This window comes from Chionomys nivalis, chromosome 5 (genome assembly GCF_950005125.1).
Source record: "Chionomys nivalis chromosome 5, mChiNiv1.1, whole genome shotgun sequence".
Classification (NCBI taxonomy): domain Eukaryota; kingdom Metazoa; phylum Chordata; class Mammalia; order Rodentia; family Cricetidae; genus Chionomys; species Chionomys nivalis.
The window spans coordinates 99,670,531-99,688,700 of NC_080090.1; the positions used below are offsets into that span (position 1 = coordinate 99,670,531).

At 36.3% G+C, this 18,170-nt stretch overlaps 1 protein-coding gene across 5 annotated transcripts in view; it reads left to right on the plus strand.

Annotated features, from left to right (window-relative positions):
- Positions 1 to 18,170, plus strand: part of Ptpn4 (protein tyrosine phosphatase non-receptor type 4) — a 182,482-nt gene that overhangs the window by 138,118 nt on the left and 26,194 nt on the right. For all 5 annotated transcript variants that reach the window (XM_057769289.1, XM_057769285.1, XM_057769287.1 and 2 more), the window contains 7 exons: positions 2,157 to 2,313; positions 5,503 to 5,669; positions 6,974 to 7,064; positions 7,249 to 7,310; positions 12,364 to 12,510; positions 14,238 to 14,366; positions 14,855 to 15,003. In XM_057769289.1, the coding sequence (XP_057625272.1) occupies positions 2,157 to 2,313; positions 5,503 to 5,669; positions 6,974 to 7,064; positions 7,249 to 7,310; positions 12,364 to 12,510; positions 14,238 to 14,366; positions 14,855 to 15,003 (902 nt within the window). The remainder of the gene's footprint in view (positions 1 to 2,156; positions 2,314 to 5,502; positions 5,670 to 6,973; positions 7,065 to 7,248; positions 7,311 to 12,363; positions 12,511 to 14,237; positions 14,367 to 14,854; positions 15,004 to 18,170) is intronic.

Here is an 18,170-nt window from a genome sequence, read left to right on the forward strand (position 1 = left end):
AACAGTTTCAGTTGTTCTTTTGTTTGTTTGTTTTGTTTTGTTTTGTCAGGGCTTCTCTTTGTAACCCTGGTTGTCCTGGAACTAGACCAGGCTGACGTTGAGCTCAGAAATCTGTCAGCCTTTACCACCAAGTGGTGGGATTAAAGGCGTGTGCCACCACCACCCAACCTAGTTTCAAGTATTGTAATATCAGTTTTTTTTTTTTTAAAAAAATAGTGTATTCGGTACCTTAGAAATGAATAATTCACATTAATTGTTTTCTTCCTGTATGGAAACCTTTTTTTTCCCCTGTTTTCCGAGATAGGGCTTCTCTGTAGCTTTGGTGCCTGTCCTGGAACTAGCTCTTGTAGTCCAGGCTGGCCTCTGCCTCCCGAGTGTTGGATTAAAGGAGTGCACCACCACCACCCGATGGAAATCATATAATCAATGTCTGTTCCTCTTACAAAATTTATCTAATATGCAAGTGTCACTTTTCAGATCAGAAAAAAATGCAAATAAAAATAACAAAGGTGTGTTAAATATGAGAAAATTCCCATCAGTGATAAATGGGTATAATAAAAGACTCATAGAAGACTATGTCCTATAATACATAGACCACTTCCTCTTTTCTGCCAGAATACTACCCACACAGTAATGTGATAGGACAGCTTCTTCTGCTGAAGTAGCATTTCTCCCAGTACTATAGCAACCATTCTGCTTCATTTTGGGTATCCTAAACATACTTTTATAACAGCACATAATCAAACTGGTACGTAGATGCATTTCCCTACATAAAGGACCATATAAATATGCATTTATTTCATTGAACAAATAACCACCAAAAGAAAACCTCACAAACAATAAAGGCTGACATTTTAATATTTGAGATTTTAAAACATTTGATTGAGTTAGCCTCATTTTTATCTTCGCAATGCTAGAACATAAATCAAGGTAAGTATCTTCTTGTTTCATTTTTCTGCGTGCTGGCCTCTAAGATCAGATATCTCACAAGCAGTCGATAAGTTTAACCTTTGCAGTAGTGTTCTTTTCAGTAGTCACACTACCTTACTGAGTATTATGACATTGTTTGTAGGAAATTTAGTAGATTGGTCCATTTCTCCTCTTTGTCACAGCATTTCTTTCACTGCCTGGCCAGCCATCTTTATGCTTGGTCTCATGTTTTTATAGAACATGTTATTCATATTTCTTTTTCTTTTATTTTCTGTATCTTTTTAATCATTTTTTTATTTTATGTGCATTGGTATTTTGCCCTTACATAAGTCTGTGTGAGGGTGTTAGATCCTGAAGTTACAGATTTAAGCTGCCATGTAGTGCTGGGAATTGAACCCACTCCTCTAGGAAAGCAGTCACTGTTCTTGAACACTTAGCTATCTATCTCCCCTGCCCCAGTGCTTGGTTTTGAGATGATTTTTGGACCGAAGCACTAAGAGCAAATGTATACTTTGTGCAATAATTCTCAGTGTGTCCTGAAACCTAAAATTTGAAGGATATCATTCAGGAATTACTGTTATTTAAGCTATGGGAACTAAAGCTGAATATATTTAAATAGTACAAAATTAAGGCTGCTTGTATATATGCACTTTGATATCTTTTCCGAATCTTTATGAACATGATATGCCATGAAGAATGAATTTGTTTAGTGAACCTGTGAAACAAAATAGAATATTTCTGCTTTTCAAATAGATGAAAGTGTGTATATGTGTGTGTGTGTGTGTGTATGTGTGTGTGTGTGTGTGTATACTAGACATTGTCATCTTTCTCAGTCACTTTCTACTTTGTTACTTTAGTTTTTGAGATGATGTCTCTCTGGACCTGGAGCTCCCTGATTGGCTATGTTGACTAACCAGCAAGCTCCAGGGATTCTGTTCTGCCTTCCCATACTGGGATTACAGGTTCGGGTTCACACTACAGCATTTGATGTTCATGTGCTTTCTGGGGATTGGAAGTCAGGCCCTTGTGGTTACTTAGCAAATACTTTATTGACTTAGCCATCTTCCTGGCCTTGCATAGATGCTTTTCTACATGTAGTTTTGGTTTTCCTGTGGATGCTTTTCTATATATAGTTTTGGTTCTCCTTTTATAGTCTATAAAAAGTAAATTTCTATATTTTCAGGATACCAAAACATATCTGAACACTTATCTACGTTATATTATAGGCTGACCTCTGTGTCCCTCGATTGAATGAAGGGGACCAAGTGGTACTGATTAATGGTCGGGACATTGCAGAACATACCCATGATCAAGTAGTCTTGTTTATTAAAGCCAGCTGTGAGAGACATTCTGGGGAACTCGTGCTTCTAGTTCGACCTAATGGTAAGTACTCTATTTAGCACTGAGTAGTTGTTATAATTTGTTATGGTTTATTACTGGACTTGAGAGTAAGTAGACTTCTTTAAACACATCAACCCAGTTCTTACTCAAATGACAGTGACATCTGTCATTTTTGGAAACAAAAATCCCAAATCTTGGTTCTCTTATCTCCCATTCATCTCTGTTGATACAATGGCTTTCTTACTGTTTCCCAAAAGCCCCAGCCTGTTACACTTTAGGGCCTGTGTACTTGCTATTTCCTCTGCTCAGCAAATAATTCTTGGTATTTATTCTACTGTACATACCTAAAGTGGCTCTCCTCTTCAACCACTTGAGTAGACGTGTTATGTAGTCAGTGAGTGAGTGTTTAATGAATAAGTAAATCTCACCAGGTGGTGGTAACACACGCGTTTAATCCTAGCACACAGGAGGCAGAGGCAGGTAAATCTCTGTGTATTCAAGGTTTCAGGACAGCCAGGGCTATATAGAGAAACCCTGTCTTTCCTGTCTTGGGACAAGGGATGGGAGGTGGAGGAGAGGAAATTTCTGTTCTACTTCTAGAAAATTTCAATAACAAGCCATAGTTAACAACAACAACAAAACCAGTTTTAACTCTATTTTCATTAGGTGATGCCCTTTTCACTAATCATGTCAAATCTTCATCTGGACATACTAGCATTGTCTGCATTTATATTCATTGTAGCACTAGCACAATAGCCAAGTTATGCAGCAAGCTATGTCCACCAGCAGAGACTTAATCTACACTAGGCATATGTCCTTATGCACAGACTTGTATTTTAAAAGGTGTGCATGTAGAAAAGCGTCTTCATTACAGCAGAGATACAAGAGGAGAGTGCTGATGTGATTGAAACTCATTGTATTCATGTGTGAGAATGTCACAGTGAGATAATTTTAAAGAAAAGAAAACTTCCCTTTTTATCTTTGGATAAAGCAGACATCTTCTTTTGTCTTCTGTATTTTGTGTTCTTCTCCATGACTTTCTAAGAATATTAAGCAGGCATTCACAGACTATTCATTTTGGTTCTGAGGAACTTGTTTAAGCTTCATACTATGTTTCCAAGCTCAATTTCTGAACAACAACAACAATCTCTCAGTTTTGCCCTTTTGTTCTCAATAACTCCTATAGCACTCAATGACAATGGTTAGTAGCTGTTGAGTTTTCTTTCCATCGAGGGTGTTATGTATGTTCTCGCTTAATTCTCAGAGCCACCAAACATGATAGATCAATTACTCTCAGAGTTGAAAATATTTTTAAACATTTTATTACCTACTTACAAGTTCATGATGGGTACAGAGCCAGAATATAAACAAAAGTCTCTGTGATGACAAATACCTTATTACAATTTGGATTGTTTCTTTTATACTTCAAATTCCAAGAGGAACGTAGCTAAACCTTGTAAAGGAGTCTAGACTGAGACCTCTGCTCATTTTAAGTGTGGATTTATCATCTTTTTTTCCTCCCAAGTATGTTACATGATGTTTCCTAATTGAACAAGATGGCTAAGAAGCAGTCATGTGCAGAGAATATTTATATACAGGTGAACCCTTTATGAGTATGTTAATAGATCCCATTTTAAAGAATGGAGTTAAAGATCTGGAGATGGCTCAACAGTTATGAGCATTTGATGCTTTTACAAAGGACCAGCACTTAGTTTCCAGCATCCACATGGTGGCTCACAATGGCCTTTAACTCCAGTTCCAGGGGATCTGATGCCTTCTTCTGGCATCCATAGGCACCAGACATACACTCAGTAAACATATACACATTCAAGCAAAACATCCATACATGTTAAAATAATAATAATAATAAACAGTTTTCATTAAAATGGAGCTGAGAGGGAGAAGTGCGGCTAAGCTGTAGGCCTGGCATTTACAAGCCCAACATCTGGGATTTGAACTTTTCTTATACTAACAGAGCATGAAGTATATTTAGTGACTAATTCAAGAAGAAAGGGTCAAGGGCTGGAGAGATGGCTCAGTGGTTAAGAGCATTGCCTGCTCTTCCAAAGGTCCTGAGTTCAATTCCCAGCAACCACATGGTGGCTCACAACCATCTGTAATGAGGTCTGATGCCCTCTTCTGGCCTGCAGACATACACACAGACAGAATATTGTATACATAATAAATAAACAAACAAACAAACAAATAAATAAAATGGTCCCTCATTTAAAAGAAGAAGAAGAAGAAGAAGAGGAGGAGGAGGAGGAGGGGGGGGGAGGAGGAGGAGGAGGAGGAGGAGGAGGAGGAGGAGGAGGAGGAGGAGGAGGAGGAGGAAGAAGAAAGGGGTCAAGCCAGGTGGTCACCTTTAATTCCAGCACTCAGGAGGCAGAGACAGGCAGATTGTGAGTTCAAGGCCAGCCTGTTCTACAAGAGCTAGTTCCAGGACAGGTTCCAAAGCTGCAGAGAAACCTTTTCTCGGGGAAAGAAAGAAAGAAAGAAAGAAAGAAAGAAAGAAAGAAAGAAAGAAAGAAAGAAAGAAAGAAAGAAAGAAAGAAAGAAAGAAAGAAAGAAAGAAAGACAAAAAAAGTGAAGAAAGGGTCAAGCAGGCTTGTTTAGCTTTGCATTCATTTTACATGCAGCTTATATTATGAAAGCCAACATATCCATACATATATATAATGGTGTACAGGCTTTTGTCTGTGCTATTGACTCATGTCCTAGAAATTAAGGGCAGGTCTATCAGATCTTCAACTCAATACTGCCTCATTTTCTTTATTTTTGTAAAGGTGGATGTGTGTGTGTGTGTGTGTGTGTGTGTGTGTGTGTGTGTGTGTGTGGTGTGCACCACATGGGCACAGGATCCCAAGAATGTTAAAAAAGGTTATCTGTTTCTCAGAACTTACTGATAGGAGGTTATAAGCTGCCATGTGGATACTGGGAACTAGACCCAGATCCTCTACAAGATCATCAAGTGCTCTTGACCACTGAGCCTCCTCTCTAATTCTGCCTCATTTTCTTAATGTGTCTTCAAATTTTAAGCATATGGCTAAAGAATCCTTTTCTCCAAAGGAATATGTAAAGCCTTTCAAACCCACCACCATTCTTGATTCTTATACAATGGCATCAGTTAAATCTAGTGAAATTAATAATATCTGAATCTGTAGAAAGTATCTGATAATTTCTTACTGAATTCTCCTAAGATTCTTATGTATGTTTTTTGTTTTATTTTAGCTGTATATGATGTAGTGGAAGAAAAATTAGAAAGTGAGCCAGACTTCCAGTATATTCCTGAGAAAGCCCCACTAGATAGTGTCCATCAAGATGACCATTCCCTGCGGGAGTCAATGATACAGCTAGCCGAGGGGCTTATTACTGGAACAGTACTGGCACAGTTTGATGTAAGTGAAATCATTATATTAAAACAGTATTTGCTAGTTAGTTTGAGAGTGGTAAGAACCTAGCATTCTGTGCATTATGATTTATAAGGTAAAATGATAGTCTTAGAACTGGTTGACATCAAGAGTTGTAAAATTAATTTTTAAATTTATTCCCATAGTACTTGTTATGACTATATAAATTAGTGTCATTTTGAAAAAAGGGTAAGAGCCAAGCAGAGTAGCTTATAACTATAATCTCATCACTTGCAAAACTGAGGCAGGAATATGTTCGTAAGTTTAAGCTTACTCCAGAATAGTGAGTTCCAAGCCACCCTAAGCTGTAGAGTGAGGCCCCTCTCAAAATTTAAAAGAGTAGTAAAGATACCTTAAATGGTTTTCCCTGTAGCTACTACCTCTTTTTATGACAGGTAGAAGATGAGAATAGTATGTTGTAGACTTAAAGTCGAGCGGAGCCGAATGTGACAGCACACCCCTTTGCTGTTCTCACCTCCACGGCAGTGCGATTCTCTGTGAGCTTGAGGCCATCCCAGGCTACATAGAACAAAGACCTCATCTCAAAAAATAAGATAAAGATAAACAAAATGTCCAAGTTAAAGAAATAACTTCGGTATTTCAAGTTTATATTTTGTCATAATTAGTCTTTCTTTAGTTTTGTCTCTACAGTTTTAAAAGCCCTCAGATCATTTTCATCAAAGAACAAGAATGTTCTTCATTGCTAATTTTTATTTTGATTAGTGAGTATATAATGAATTTTGAAAGTCTATATTTAAACCAGACATGTTCAGCCCATGGATCATATACATGCAGGATAGTTATTTTCCATATCCTGTTCAACACATTTGTAGATGACTTAATTTGTTTATCTTTATTCAAACTGAGGATTTTCCCATGTGTTTAAACAGAAAAGGCCTTCAGTATTTGTTGTTTGTTGTATATAAAAGCTTGTAATAAAACATACAAGATATGCATCTTTTTTCTTTTAAAAAGCACCTCAGTTTTTATATTGTTAGTACTTCTAAACTAAAATAAAGCAAGATGTTCTCTGTAGGTTTTCTATTCAAATATTAGGTTCTTTGATAAACAAAATAGTTTTCAGATTTTTCAGAATATTACAGATACATAATGCATGTCAAAAGCTACAGAAGTGACTTGACACAGTGCTGGGTCAGCACTCTACTCTTCTGGAGACTATCATAGTGTGGGGGGTATGGGGTTGATGTTTCTTGTTAGAATAGAAACTAGTCTGCAAAACAAAGGAGAATCATTTGTGATTTATTGGGCTGTTTGTTTGTTTGTTTTTAAAGCAATTGTATCGGAAAAAACCCGGAATGACAATGTCTTGTGCCAAATTACCTCAGAACATTTCCAAAAATAGATACAGAGATATTTCGCCTTGTAAGTATCTATTAAATCTTGCCACCATAAGCTTAATCTTTTAAATAAAACTTTATTAGAGATTTTTGTGACCAGAGTATGGATCAGTGGTAGAACATTGTGCTTAGCATGTGCCAGGCTTTAGTGATTTAATCTGAAATATCAAAACAAAAAAGAAATCCATTGTTTCTTTTAAAATTTTTAGATGATGCTACACGGGTCCTTTTAAAAGGTAATGAAGACTACATCAATGCAAACTATATAAATGTAAGTTTTTTTGTTACTCTTTTGTTATTTGAAATAATTGAAACTATTGAAAATTTTAACGTTAATTCCTTTTTATTGAGGGTCTAACTTTAATTGAATATTATTTTATCAATTTAATGTTTTAAAGAATAACCAAGCGACTGTTGGTGATGCTTTTAATAACGCCACTCAGGAGACAGAGATAGGCAGATCTCTATGAGTTCAGTGTCAGCCTGGTCTACAGAGTGAATTCCCAGACAACCATTGCTACATAGAGAGACCATGACTTGAAAAACAAAAAAAAAAAGAAGAAGAAGAAGAAGAAAATTAAGTCAGGCCAGGCAGTTGTGGCCCACGCTTTGGGAGGCAGAGGCAGGTAGATCTCTATGAGTTCTAGGACAGCCTGGTCTACAAAGCTACAGAGAAACCCTGTCTCGAAAAACCAAAAAAAAAAAAAAGGTGGTGGCACATGCCTTTAATTTCAGCACTCAGGAGGCAGAGGCAGGCTGATCTTTGTGAGTTCGAGGCCAGCCTGGTCTACAAGAGCTAGTTCCAGGACAGGCTCCAAAGCTACAGAGAAACCCTGTCTCAAAAGACAAAGACAAGGGAGGGAGGGAGAGGAAGGGAGGGAGGGAGGGAGGGAGGGAGGGAGGGAGGGAGGGAGGGAGGGAGGGAGGGAGGGAGGGAAAATTAAGCCAGTTTTGGTGGCACAAACCTATAATCCCAGCATTCAGGAGACAGGCCTAGAGAATTTCTATGAGTTCAGGGCCAGCCAGGGCCCCATGGTGGGTCCTTGTCCACCCCACTCCAAAAGCTTTAATAATTTGGTACTAGTATATTAATATGTAATTAGAAGAGTACAATAGAGTAATTCACTCCAGAAATAGCCTAAGTTATTATTACTAGAATACTAGAATAGGCTCAGGTTATGGTAGTGGCAGCCTTTTAAATCACTAGAGATAAGCATTAACCTATCTAGTGAATTATTTGTGTCATGTGTTCAAAATGTATCATTGTGAGGAGGATTATTTCCCCACAACTAATGAAGGAAAAAATCACTTTTTCCTTAATTTTATAATATAGAAATTTTTAAATGTATAGTATTAGAGCAAAATGTGAAACAAAGGGACTGGAGAGATGGTGAGCAGTGAAGAGTGTTGGCTACTTCTACAGAGGATTAGCATCCAGTTCCTAGCACCCACCCACACTGGACCACTCACAACCATTTGTGACTCTAGCACCAAGAAATCTGGAGCCCTCTTCTAACCTCCACAGGCACGCACATGGACTCTCTTTCTCTTTCTCTCTCTGTCTCCATCCGTGTCTGTCTGTCTGCTTCTCTCACACACAAATAAAAATGTATTTTTTTTTTTTACTGTAAAATCAGCTTTCACATATACATCACTTAGCTTTGGCCATTGTTGACTCAAGGACAATGTTATTTCCCTGTGTTCCCACATCCAAATTGTTATATAGGGTAATTGTGTACCACTTCTCAATCTATAAGTACTTCACCTATTCAACTTTGATGCTGACATCTGTGAAAAATACATCAGTGTATAAATTTGAAAAATGGAATCATGACAGAAATATGTGAGAATTATTAAATATTTCAGATAGGAGAAGGATTTTATTAAGCTGGATGGATGGCTGCCTAAGCTACAAATAAATAGATCATTGGTGAATGTCTCTGTGTTTGGGAGACTGAGGATCCCTTGAGTTCAAGATTTCAAAATTAACCTGGGCAGCACAGCAAGACCTCATCTTAAAAGGGCAACCAAAGAGTCACATTTTGTCACATTTTATCCACTAATCAATGTGTAACTTTACTCAAAACTTTAAAATAAGGATAATAATGGAAAATCTTTATATTTTGGTTCACTTAAGGGTACTAAGATCAAATGACAGTCTGAACTTTTAAAATGCTGTGAAGTCTTCCATGCAGGCTGAGACTATTAGCACACACTTAGGAGTCTAGGGTAGAAGGCTGCCAAGTTCATGACTACCGGGACTACAAAGGAAGACACTCTGTCTCAGTTGAAACAAAATGGATGTAAGGCAGGAAATGAAATGTAAGCAACATTGAACATCGTAAACTACATGGCTATTTTCAAATGTCTATAAAAGAGACAATAGTATGAAGCGGGGTTAACTAGCTTTAAAGCCTGCCAACAAGTGACCATATTGTTTAAGTGATACCCCGTAGATTATTTTTAAGTCAAAATATATCACTTTATATGTATGTACAGTTAATTCTCACTATTTGAGGTAGTCATAGATCCCTTTGTACAAAGTTTGTACAAATGACGAACTAGGGAATAGTGAGTCATCATTTCTAGGGTAAATAGAGAATTAGCTATTTATAAGTGTATAGTCATACTTTCATCAGCTAATCAATACATAACTTCATTTAAAGATTTATTTAGTAGTAACATTGTTGGTTTGTTAACTTTGAATGCATAGCCAACAGCATTGAAGTGTAATTCGTACTTGAAGAAAGCTAATCTATATCATCATGGAGATATTTTTGCACCTCAGAACACTAGACAGCACTTCATCATTGTGATTGTAAATGATGCAGTTACCCACAATAAACACAAATGTGAAGTACATGGAACTGCACAGTACTGGCGGCTGCTTGTGGGCCGTATAAAAGGGGAACAAAACAGTTTTATTTGGTATCAGCTGGACACATGCTTCTCCAGTGACTCATATTGTTTGTTGGCCCCTAGTATGCCTACAAATGGCCAACAAATCTCTCCTGTTTTGAAGTTACATAGGAACTTTACATTATGGAGCTAGAGAGTGGGTAGAACAGTTAAACTTGTCCAATTTTGAAGACCCAGAGTTAAGAGTCTAACACCAACCCACATAACAAGGTGGGTATCCTGTAACCCTGCTTCTGAGGTGTCAGATTTAGAGGATCGTTGGGGCTTACTGGCTTTCATCAAAATTCCAGACTCAAGTTTCAGTTGCAAGGAGAGACCCTTCCACAAAGGAACAGGAAGAGAAAGATACATGATGACACACAGTTCCTCCTTCTGGCCTTAGATCATTACTTGTGAGATTTTTTTTGAAAGGAAAAGCAAAACTGGAACTGGAAAGACGGCTTTTTGGTTAAGACCACCGACTGCTCTTCCAGAGGATTTGGGTTCAATTCCGAGTATCCACAAAGAGGCTCACAACTGTCTTCAACAGTTCCAGGGAATCAGACACCCTCACACAGATAGACAGACAGACAAACGTGCATGCAGGGAAAACACCAACGCACATTAAAATAAATAAATAAATAAAATAACCAGCCTGATGGTGGTGGCACACGCCTTTAATTCCAGCACTTGGGTGAAAGAGGCAGACAGATCTTTGTGAGTTTGAGGCAAGCCTGGTCTACAAGAGCTAGTTCCAGGCTACAAAGCTACACAGAGAAACCCTGTCTGGAAAAACAAAAACAAACAAACAAAAAGAACAAGAAAGAAAGAAAGACCCTCATAACTATTAATACTTAGAAAAATAATATCAACACAGTTAAATGAAAGTATACTCAACTTTAAAACAAAGTACAAGTTTAAACTACATAGAAGTGCTATTATTTACCTATGAAAGTGAAAGACCACAAATTTGATGATAATATATGCAAGTCCAGTTCTTTATCTGAAGCCTTAGGGTCAAATATGTTTTGGGATTCAAAATTTTTAGATTTTGTTTTTTTAAAGTATATTTAGTCTATATACCAATGCTGTAGGAAGTAATGTCCCTAGCAGGTTATGGAGTAAGGTCCCGTTAATTGTTTTATTGATAGTATATAAATATTCTAAGTTCGACTAATAAAGTATAAATACTTTTAGGTCAGTCAAAATCAAATTTTGCTGTCAAATGATTTTAAATGAAGTCATGTTTAAAATGCCTTCAAGTCGATGACAAGTCTTAAAACACCAGAAGCAGTTTTGCATTTCATACTATTGGTATTTTCAGAACTATAGATAAAGGATTATAGATATATTAGCAATTATCATTGAAAATACATTTCTGTGTGTTGTTGGCTGAAGTGTAGGTGGGTAAAACTTCTCTAGAGGAAGTATCGTATTTTCAGAATTTAAAGTATCCAACATTCTCATTTCTTCCTGTTGCCTTATTTTCATCTTTGCTAAAAATGTCAAGTTTATAGAAGTTTTCAGTTTAACCTTGCTATTGCTAACAAACATATTAACAGTGCCATAAGTGTATTTTAAGTAAATTTCAGTTTTTTTCTGAGGGGATATTAAAAAGAAAGAAATTTAGGTATTAATTTTGGCATTATCTTTCAAACAATAGGATCATATATTGTGTGCTATCATTTTAAAAATAGTTTTACAGAAAAATGGGAAAATAGTTGTGTACAGACTGTCTATGTGAAAGAGATACTAGAAACTAGATAACTGAAATTTGGTTTGAGAGGGAGATATCAAGGATACATCATTTGGTATTCTCTGCATTGCTATGGGTAGATATCACCTTGTTAAAATCAACCTCAAATGTAGTTTAATTGTATTCCCCAATATTTTTCTTATTTCATTCTATACACAAATTTAAACATTATCCTAATAGCTCTTCATGTTCTTTTATGAGATATTTCATATGAGAATTTTTTTCCTTAGGAAATTTACTAATAAACTATTTATAGATACTTAAAAAAATTTTTCTAGCAAATTCTCTGCATCTAAAACAAATTTCTCTGTAAAGCTGTCCTTTAAGTCATAGTCATGCCAGATATAGTCATATATATTCTTATAATGTTTGGGAGGCTGGACTACATAGTGAGACCTTGTCTCCAAGAAACAAAGAAAAAGAAAAAAATGTGGTGTTTTGGAAAATATTTGTTTTTAAGTCCCTTCTCCACAATTGAATGATGAATATGTTTGACTTTGGAAATTTGCCAGGAAATTTCCTTTACAGTTGAAATTATTAATGAAGATTATTGTACTAATCAGTTTATTGAGATTAGTTGTGTTTAGTTTAATATTGATGGATGATTCTCATCTTCCCAATCATAGTAAAAAGTCAAAATGCAAAAAATGTAATGTCTTTTTCTTTTTAGATGGAAATTCCTTCTTCAAGTATTATAAATCAGTACATTGCTTGTCAAGGGCCATTACCACACACTTGCAAAGATTTTTGGCAAATGACTTGGGAACAAGGCTCCTCCATGGTTGTAATGTTGACCACACAAGTTGAACGTGGCAGAGTAAGCTGTAATTGAATATTACCCATTACTTGGGCTCTTTTCAAATTACATTGTATTTATCTACTCAGAATATTCTTTTTGTAGCCTGTAATCTTTTCTTGTGGTTTCATGATTTGATATTATAGCTAAATACTTCAACCCATACTTGTGTTAAAAAATGTTATCATTCTAGCCGGCAGTGGTGGCGCAGCCTTTAATCTCAGCACTCGGGATGCAGAGGCAGGCGGATCTCTGGGAGTTCAAGGCCAGCCTGGTCTACAAGAGCTAGTTCCAGGACAGGCTCCAAAACCACAGAGAAACGCTGTCTCATAAAACCAAAAAAAAAAAAAAAAAAAAAAAAAACCCAAAAAAATGTTATCATTCTTATCTTTCTTTAAAATCATGTATATCTAAGAGGCCTGTGTATGGAATATGAAAAGATTTCTTACAAGCTAAATGTTAAATGGCAAGTGATTTAAAAATTTGGCATATGGTCTAAATAGACAATTACCATCTGTTAAGCACATAAGAAGATATTGGATTTCCAAAAGTAAATGTAAATCAAAATCACAGTGAGACACTACTATGTATACAGTAGCCTGAGAATAAAAGGTAGGCAGAGCGATGATCATAGAGTAGAGAAAGTGCAGCACTGCACTGGAAAAGTATGGCAGTTCTCAAAAGTTAAACAGTTTTTCTGTAGGGCATCAGTTTCAGTACTGTATATACTCAAGGAATTGAAGAGATGTCCATGCCTTCACAGAATTAGCCATGAAATGGAAATTCACATATACCAAATAAAATGTAATATGTTTAAATTACCGAAGAATATTTGATAATAATAATAACTGAAGTACTGATACTAGAATTTGAATGAGCGTGGAGAACATTGTACTAAGTGAAATGTTCTTACAACAAAAATTATTGTATGATTCTACTTTTATGAAACATCCAGGATTGGCTATTCCATAAGTATAGAAAATAGGTTAGTAGATGCCTAAGTTGAGAAAGAGAATGGAATGGAATGCACAGCAAATACTAATGAATATAGGATTTTAGGGTATGGTGAAAATGTCCTGAGAGTATTTAGGGTGGTGGTTGTACAGTTCTATGAGGTATACTAGCTGCAATTGCACTTTAAATGAGCCAGCTATATGATAATAGGACTAGGATTAAATAGTACATATCACACATGTACATACACTTCTGTGGTAAAACTCTAATTAGGATATAGGCAAACAGATTGCTTACTATTACAAAGGGTTGTAATGTGAATAATTACTGGGTTGATATAGCTAAGTCTGTAAAGTGCCTGCCATGCAAGCATGGGAACCTGAACTCAGGTCCCCAGTACCCATGTAAGAGGTATGGTAGCATGTATCTATAGCCCTAAAACTGGAGGGCCAGGACAGGTGGTTCCCTGAGCTCATTGTCCAACTAGTTAGCCTAGCCAATTTGGATGAGCTCCAAGTACAATGACGGACCCTATCTCAAGAAAAGTTAGTGATGGAAGACACCCAGTATTGGCACACACACGTGTTACATGCACACTCATATATGTGCATACATACATACATACACATGTAAAAACATTAGTAGTTGGAAGATTTAAGTGAAGGGTATATGAGAAATTAATTATTTTCTGCAAAATTGAAAGTTCTTAAAAATTAAAGTACTTGAAAGTCAGAGAATTTAAATTCCTACACCTAAGTATATAATTTTGTGTAATTGATCCTGTTGGTAATCAGGTTAAATGTCACCAGTATTGGCCAGAACCCCCAGGAAGTTCATCCTATGGATGCTATCAAGTCACCTGCCACTCTGAAGAAGGAAACCCTGCCTATATCTTCAGGAAGATGACACTATTCAACCAAGAGGTAAGGTGTCAAGAGTGTCTGTAAAGACTTTGAAAGCTAAAATTATTTTTAATATGAGTTAGTGTGAAATGAAAATTACTTGACTGTTGATTAGAAAGATGGTTCAATAGTTAAGAACACTTGCTGCACAGTCTTCAGCTCCAGAGTCCAGATTCCAGCACTGATATAACAAACCAGTCACAACTGCAAGTCCTATAATCCCAACTCTGAATATCAGAGACAGAATGATCTCTGGGGCTTTCTGGGTCCACCATAACTACAAGCAATGGCTGGGTTCAGAGAGAGACCCTGTTCTAAAGGAAAGACTCTTCATACATTCACATAGAAAATCAAAAAAGTATAAGTAGCCCTTAAAAGGTCACAACTATTTCTTTCCTTCTGTTGAAATACTGGATTTTAGTGCATTTTTACAGTATGGCAAGAAGAAAAGGGAAGGTGTTTATGGGTAATTCCTATGTCAAAATGTGTAACTTTTCATTTTCATTTAGAAAAATGAGAGTCGTCAACTCACTCAAATTCAATACACAGCCTGGCCTGACCATGGAGTACCTGATGATTCAAGTGACTTTCTGGATTTTGTTTGTCATGTACGAAACAAGAGGGCTGGAAAAGAAGAGCCAATTGTTGTTCATTGCAGGTATTTTATTTCCTGCCTTTAATAAATGAATAATTGACTGCTAGGGGAATACATACTGTATTTTGGCCTTTTTTTTTTATTATTATTATTATATATACAATATTCTGTCTGTATGCTTGAAGGCCAGAAGAGGGCGCCAGACCTCTTTACAGATGGTTGTGAGCCACCATGTGGTTGCTGGGAATTGAACTCAGGACCTTTGGAAGAGCAGGCAATGCTCTTAACCACTGAGCCATCTTTCCAGCCCCCTGTATTTTGGCCTTTTATTGTGATTAATACTGTGATATTTAGAGTGAAAGCTGTGCTCTAAGGGTGGAAGACAAAGGAAATATTCTAATATAACAGTGTCATAAACTATGGAAAGGGAAAAATAGCTATTTTTCTAGTTCTTTTCTTATTTTAATATCTGTGAAATTAGAATGTGTCTTACAACTGGTAACTTAGATCTGATGTAATGCTACCTTTATCTTCATGTGTTTGTGTTGATATTTATAACAGCAGGAATGTAATTTTCAGTTTTAGAGTGCAAAACTAAGTGTGACCAGCAGAGGCCACTAGAACACAGACATGGGGATTGAATAAAGTGAAGATAGCCCTGTGGGCCTCTGAAGTTTAGCCAGTATGGAAAGCTGAATCAGATCCAAATTGTTCCTTTGTTTGTTTGTTTCTTGTTTTTGTTGTTGGTGGTTTGTTTTTGGTTTTGTTTTGTTTTGTTGGTTTTTTTTGCCCTTGTGTTTCCTCTGGATTTTTTGCCCTACTATACTTTTGTTGGTATTTTAACTTTATCTTACTGATGTTTTTTTATTGCTTTAATATTTTTGAAATGAGGTCTAATATAACCTATACTGGTCTTATACCGTTTTTGTAATTTGAACAACCCTGAACTCCTGATCCTTGGTCCTCCACCTTCCCAATTCTACGGTTACATGTGTGTACTGCCATCCCTGTCTTAAAAAAATAAAACTTTTATGTCTTTAGCTTTTCAATTCTCTTTTTATGTTTATCTGTGTTTTTCATTATTCAGCAAGCTTTCTTTTTCTCGTTTTAATCTCCTGTTTTTCTCTTCCCTTTTATAACTTGTCTTTACTCTTCTTTTTCCTTTTATTTAATTTTTTTTGCATCTGTTTTCTCTCCTTTACTGACTTCTTCCTTTATTCTATTCATTACTATTTCCACATTTTCTCTAAACGATTGTCAACTTCACAGTTTACTTTCCATTACTTTTGCCACTTTCTCTTTTTTGGTCATTAATGGTATATTATGGGCTTTGATCTATTTGTTTATTTGTTTTTGTTTTTCAAGACAAGGTTTCTCTGTGTGTCTCTTGCTGTCCTGGAACTTGCTGTATAGACCAGATTGTCCTTGAACTCAGAAATCTGCCTGCCTCTGTCTCCTAAGTACTGAAATAACGGCGTGATCTACTACTGCCCGCTGGGTTTCGGCCAGTTTTAACTGCATGTCACATTCAGTGTGGTGTTACTGTTGATGAGCCAATTTGTTTTCATCTCCCTTAGTGCTATTGCAGGAAGGTTTAGCCTGCAAGTGTCGGCTGCTCACTAAGCAGATCCCCAAAGAAAACCTGAATAGAAATCCACTCCAACAGAAGCACAAATTAGGACACAGACATAATCCTCGGTTACTAAATTCAAAGATACTAAGACAGATAAAATGTTGGGTGAATTCAAGCATTTTCCTGTAAAAATTATCAATAACTTCAAGGAAGATACAAACAAACAAATGAATGAACTAACATTGGGACTTGGAATTAATCAAAGAAATTGGGGTTAATAAAAACAAATAAAAATGTTGAAAATGAAAATCTCAGTAGAGCAAATTTTTAAATAAAATATGGAATGTAAAAAGCAGCACCAATAGGCTAGAGCAAACACAACAACAATAAAAGAACATCAGGATTGTGGACCAGTCTGAAGAGTGCTATCCACACTTGAAGTCTTGCAAACAAACAAACAGAGGCACAACCAGAGCTTTCAAAACCTCAAAGCCACAATCAAGAGACAAAACCGCAGAATCTGGGGTAGAAGGAGTCAACATGAAAGCTAATGCCCAGAAAATCCAGTCAATGAAATTAGAGCAGTTTTCCAAATCTAGGGAAGAAATAAACATCTAAGCCCAAGAATTATTTAGAACCCAAAATTACATGACCAGGGGAAAACCTCTCCATGATACAATGTACTCAAAATGCCAAAAATATAAAACAAAAATCAGTATTAAAAGCTGTAAGAGAGCCAGGCATAGTGGAACATACCTTGATACAAAGGCAGGAGGATTTTTGTGAGTTTAAGGCTATAGTGAACCCCTTTCTGAAAAAAATGTAGGTAAAAAAATAGCAACTCAGTTATAAAGCCATTGGCATAGGGACTTGAGAGATGGCTCAGCAGTTAAGAACACTAGCTGCTCTTGCGAAAGGCCTGGGTTTGATTCCCAGCACCCACAAAGTGGTTCATAATTATCTATAAACCTAGTCCCAAAGGATTTGATGCCTTCTTCTGACTTCTTGTGCTAGGAATGTATGTGATGTGCATACATAAATACATATGTGTATATATACCTCAAAATAAATAAATAATTCTGATAAGGTTGAGATAGTAAATTGTTTGGCGAGGTGGCAAGCACATCAGAAATTGCAGTGCCAGAAAAGCGTGGAATAGTATATTTCAAGCCCTGACCGTGAATAACCAATAAATCTACTGTATCTAACAAAGCTACCTCTTATGTGAACAGAAATAAGGACATTTCAACACTAAAACAGTTCCTAATCACCAAGTCTGCATTGCAAAAATATTGAAAGCGATCTTTAAATAAAGAGTAGAAAAGCTAGATTCAATCAAGAGAGCACAAGAGAGATTAAATTTCATGAGAGGACTAAATGAACAAAGGACACACATGGTAAGACAGTGCAATTGCTAATGCAGATAGTGAAAGTAAACAGAACAGACTATTAGTCCAACCAGCCACAACAACAACTTGTAAAATTATAGGAAGGAAGAAGGAGGGAATGAAAAGGAAAAACAGAAGAACCGTGCCTCTAACATAATAAAGACAAACTTCAACAAACCTGTAGCCAACTTTATTCTAAACGCAGGAAAAACTGAACAAATTTCTTCTATAGTCAGGAAAAATACAATTTGCATATTTAATATAGTGCA